This window comes from Octopus bimaculoides, chromosome 11 (assembly GCF_001194135.2).
Source record: "Octopus bimaculoides isolate UCB-OBI-ISO-001 chromosome 11, ASM119413v2, whole genome shotgun sequence".
Lineage (NCBI taxonomy): Eukaryota > Metazoa > Mollusca > Cephalopoda > Octopoda > Octopodidae > Octopus > Octopus bimaculoides.
The window spans coordinates 39,212,002-39,216,012 of record NC_068991.1 but is presented as its reverse complement, the minus strand read 5'-3'; the positions used below and the strand labels follow the sequence as shown (position 1 = coordinate 39,216,012).

Sequence of the window (4,011 nt, the reverse complement as noted above, 5' to 3'; positions counted from 1 at the left end):
CTGAAACAATTAACCCTAACCCTAGGGTTAGGGTTAAAGCAAATAAAACGAAGGTATGGAGATTAAATACGCTTTACATCGCTTAATCAGCCAAAGGACTAAATGTAAACAACTGAATACTTGTCAGTGATTGGTTGAAATTATCGAAATAAGACAATTTTTTACATGAAATAAATTCGAATACAAAAATATTTTTCTGTTCTATAACACAAAATAGATAAGTATAAGAAGTTTGAAAGTCTTTCGGTACCAAAAACACTACGTAAAACATTAATGAAAAATGTGGCCCCCGTTTTAAAAAAGATCCGAAGGTCACTATGACGGCTTAAGTGCAGAAGCATAGATGAAACAATATGCTTTTAGGACCTTGTTTTTGCCAAGATGGACACTCAAGCACAGAAAAGTCACCAGCCATTTCAGTCATTTATCATCTCTTCCATGATGTTCAATATTCTGAGGCTGGTTTCCACTACTTTGTCCCACATATTACTAGGTCTCCTTTTTCTTTAGAGCCCATCCTCATTTAGCAATCCACAGCTGTCTTCATCCATTATGCAGCTATCCTCATCCACATGCATCACATGACTATACCAGCACAGTCTCTCGCACACTACATCTGATACCTCTTGTGCCCAGTTTTTCTCTCAATACATTTACTCTTTGTTATATATGTGCACTGATGTTGAGCATGCTAGCGTTCTTTCTAGTATTTGCATATCATCTGCTTTCATGGCTCACATTTCACTACCATGTAGTATTGCACAGGTATCATACAATCTGAGTAAGAGGCCTTTTGCTATCAACAGAGGTAATAGTTCTCTAAACTTTCTCCATCTTGTTCTTACTTTAGCAGCTATACTTTTGAAACCTCCTCCTCCACTATTAAGTCACTTAGATAATAAAAGCTATCTTCTACCTCTTGTGAATCTCCTCGGCATTTGAAAAACTCCATTTTCTCTGGGTTTTCAGTATTTATTGCTCCTGTCGATCAACCACAGACAAAATCTACTCTCTTTGTTAACCTTCCTGTGATATCATTGCATCTCTTATGTGTCCATAATTTGTACCTAATACACCAGATAGAATCTCTGCCTAAACCCTCTTTACATTTAAACAGTCATTTTCTTGAAGGAAGTAGCATCCATTCTGTTTTCCTGCTTACAAAAACATTGGTCATTGCTAAGTTAATTTTAAGGCCCTTTGATTCCAGGTTTCCCTTCCACATTTGGAATTTCTTTCCTAATTCTATTACAGATTCAGTTACAAGAACAAGGTCATCAGCATTGAAGTGTTCTCATGACTTCCAGTCTTAAAGTCCTCTGTTATGGCCTGAAGGACTAGGATAAAAAGGAGAGTAATGAAAACCGGCCCCTGGAGTGAATTCCTACTGGCACACTAAATTTGTTGTACTCATTGCTAGCTCTCACTTTACTGCCAGCACCCTGGTACATGACATGAACAGCTCTCACCAGCCATTCATGCAGCTTATGTAACTTTCATGACCTGGTCCAGCAATTTAATACTTCTGTAATTACTTCTCTCTAAGGCATCTCCTTCATTCTTGTAGCAGTTGATTATAATGCTGCTACACCAGTCATTGGCTTGTGCGTGTGTGTGTGCGTGATGTTCAACATATGCACTAACTAGAGATAGAAAAGAACAAGTTCGCTAACAGACTTTGAACCATGTACTATTTGCAGGATGACCTATTACTGATGTTATTCCTGGCCATTTTTTTTTTCAAATTAGATATTTTTTAAAGTTTTATCTACTTGTTTTGTCTTGGACACTATCTTCCTGCTGATCAAATAAATGTCTCACCAATCCAGTGAAGAAACCTCTATATGGTCATTTGACCTCTTAGAAATTGTAGCTGAATCTCCCTCAAACCACACGCTAACATTTAAAATTTAAAAAAAAAGAACACTGAATACATGCATTAATATTAGATATTGATATATAATTAATATATTAATATATAATTAATCATATATTAATATTAGATATTAATATATGTCTGAAAAAAGACAGGATGGTCACAGCTAGACTGCCTTTAATCCTAGTCCTGCTTGTTTGTTGTTGTTTAAGCCCAGAACTTACCTGGAGTCTAAACATCACTAACAACATAAATGGCTAACATGGAGATAAATCAGCTACGGGCAGTATTCATACATAACCATCTGAATTAGAACTGTGTGATCATCTCCCTGCCCTGAAACTTTTATTAATCTGTTAAATTAAAAAAAATAAAATTAACATTTGAAATCAGCTCATTGTTTTAATTCTAAAACTTCCATTATTTTTAGGCTTTAAGCAAGTTAACTGGCATACAACCAAAGTTTTTTGTTGATGGTATTGGTGGCTTTGATGTTCAGCAAGGACAGTTGGGTGAGTACAAAATTGATTTTTGAATTTTTGGGGTTGTTTTGGTGTTGTGTTAGCCATCCATTTAACTAAAGAGATTATGTAAGAAACTGATAAATCTCTGATTGTCATGTATGTGTAACTTACATGACACCAAAACCAGCCATATGTATGACATAGCCATACATAACATAACCTTGTTAAACAGGAGAAATGGCACATCTTGTGTTGCAGGCACCAAAATAAATTCATCTTCAAAAAATAATCTGAACTACAAACAGGATAGACAATGAACAATGCAGCAACAGCTGTATGGACAATGAAAATTCAAAGATACCGACAAAATAGTAATGGCACTTCCACACAGAAAGAAAAAAAACAGATACACTCATTCTTAGAGGAATACAATGACCATCAGCTAATTCAAACCAACAGAATCTCACACACAAACAACATACACAGGAATACACTTCATAAGTAAAAAGATCACATGAACAAAAACGTAATAAAACCACTGTACCATAAAATTACCCTAAAACCCCATTTAACCATAAAAACAGTATACAAAGTGGATGATCAGCAAACTGTGAAAACAAAATTGCTGTATGTTTTGAGAAGTAAATCTGATGACAAAGTAACATAAGTAATGAAGTGTAAATAAAACTTGCTTCTTTTGACAAACATAATATCTGCTTTAATGAATTTCATAAAAATAAACTTGATAAACAGAAAATTTTCCATGAATATAAATAAGTATCTTTAACAAATAAGTTCAAAGAAAATCACCAAAACAATAAATAACCACTAGAAAGACCAAAAAAATTAACCTATCCTGATTTTAACAAACATCTTTTTTTTTTAATTGCAGGAGACAGCTGGCTTTTGGCTGCCATAGCATGTCTAGCCACACCTGGATGTTCAACTCTCTTCCATCGTGTTATTCCACTTAACCAAAGTTTCAATGTCAATGATTACTGTGGTGCATTTTATTTCAACTTCTGGCACAGTGGTAACTGGGTAGAGATTGTAGTAGATGACTATTTGCCCACCTATGAAGGACAGTACTGCTTTCTACATTCCAGCAAAAGTAATGAATTTTGGCCAGCTCTTCTGGAAAAGGCTTATGCCAAGTAAGAATTTCGATTTGATCTTTATTTTAGTCTTTTAGTTTCTTTTGAGTCAACAGTACATAACTGGACCATAATCGTTGTTTTGTTTAGCCCCAGATCATGCTTGAATTATAGGATACAGCTAAACTACAGGTATGATATTTGTGAGTGATAAGGTTGAGGGATGAGTATTAAGCGAGTTATTTATGGAGGCTTTAAAAAACTTGTTATAAGAGAAATGGTAACTGCTTCCTAAGACAATCTGCAAGTTCAATTCCTGTTTAGTGCTTGTCTCACACTTTTGATTATTTCTTTTATATTATAGGAAAGTGGGTTATACATCATTAGATGTATACCTGACTTTCCTATATAAAATTAGAAATTAAACGGAACGCTGAACTCCAGACTATCAACTTAAACAACATTTATTCAGGTGGTAAATATATACATCTTTAGCTCTTGTTTGTTGTTACAGCTTCTGTGTGTGTGAGCATTGTGTTTGGGACGTTTGGTATGTAGATGTAAGCGAGCTGTCGAC

At 34.8% G+C, this 4,011-nt stretch overlaps 1 protein-coding gene across 7 annotated transcripts in view; it reads left to right on the top strand.

The window, feature by feature from the left end:
- Positions 1 to 4,011, top strand: part of LOC106880239 (calpain-A) — a 62,703-nt gene that overhangs the window by 10,798 nt on the left and 47,894 nt on the right. For all 7 annotated transcript variants that reach the window (XR_008265183.1, XR_008265187.1, XR_008265185.1 and 4 more), the window contains exons 2-3: positions 2,307 to 2,388; positions 3,233 to 3,494. Coding sequence is in view for 1 of the 7 variants with exons in the window: in XM_014930105.2 (XP_014785591.1) it covers positions 2,307 to 2,388; positions 3,233 to 3,494 (344 nt within the window). In the remaining 6 variants the exon portion in view is untranslated. The remainder of the gene's footprint in view (positions 1 to 2,306; positions 2,389 to 3,232; positions 3,495 to 4,011) is intronic.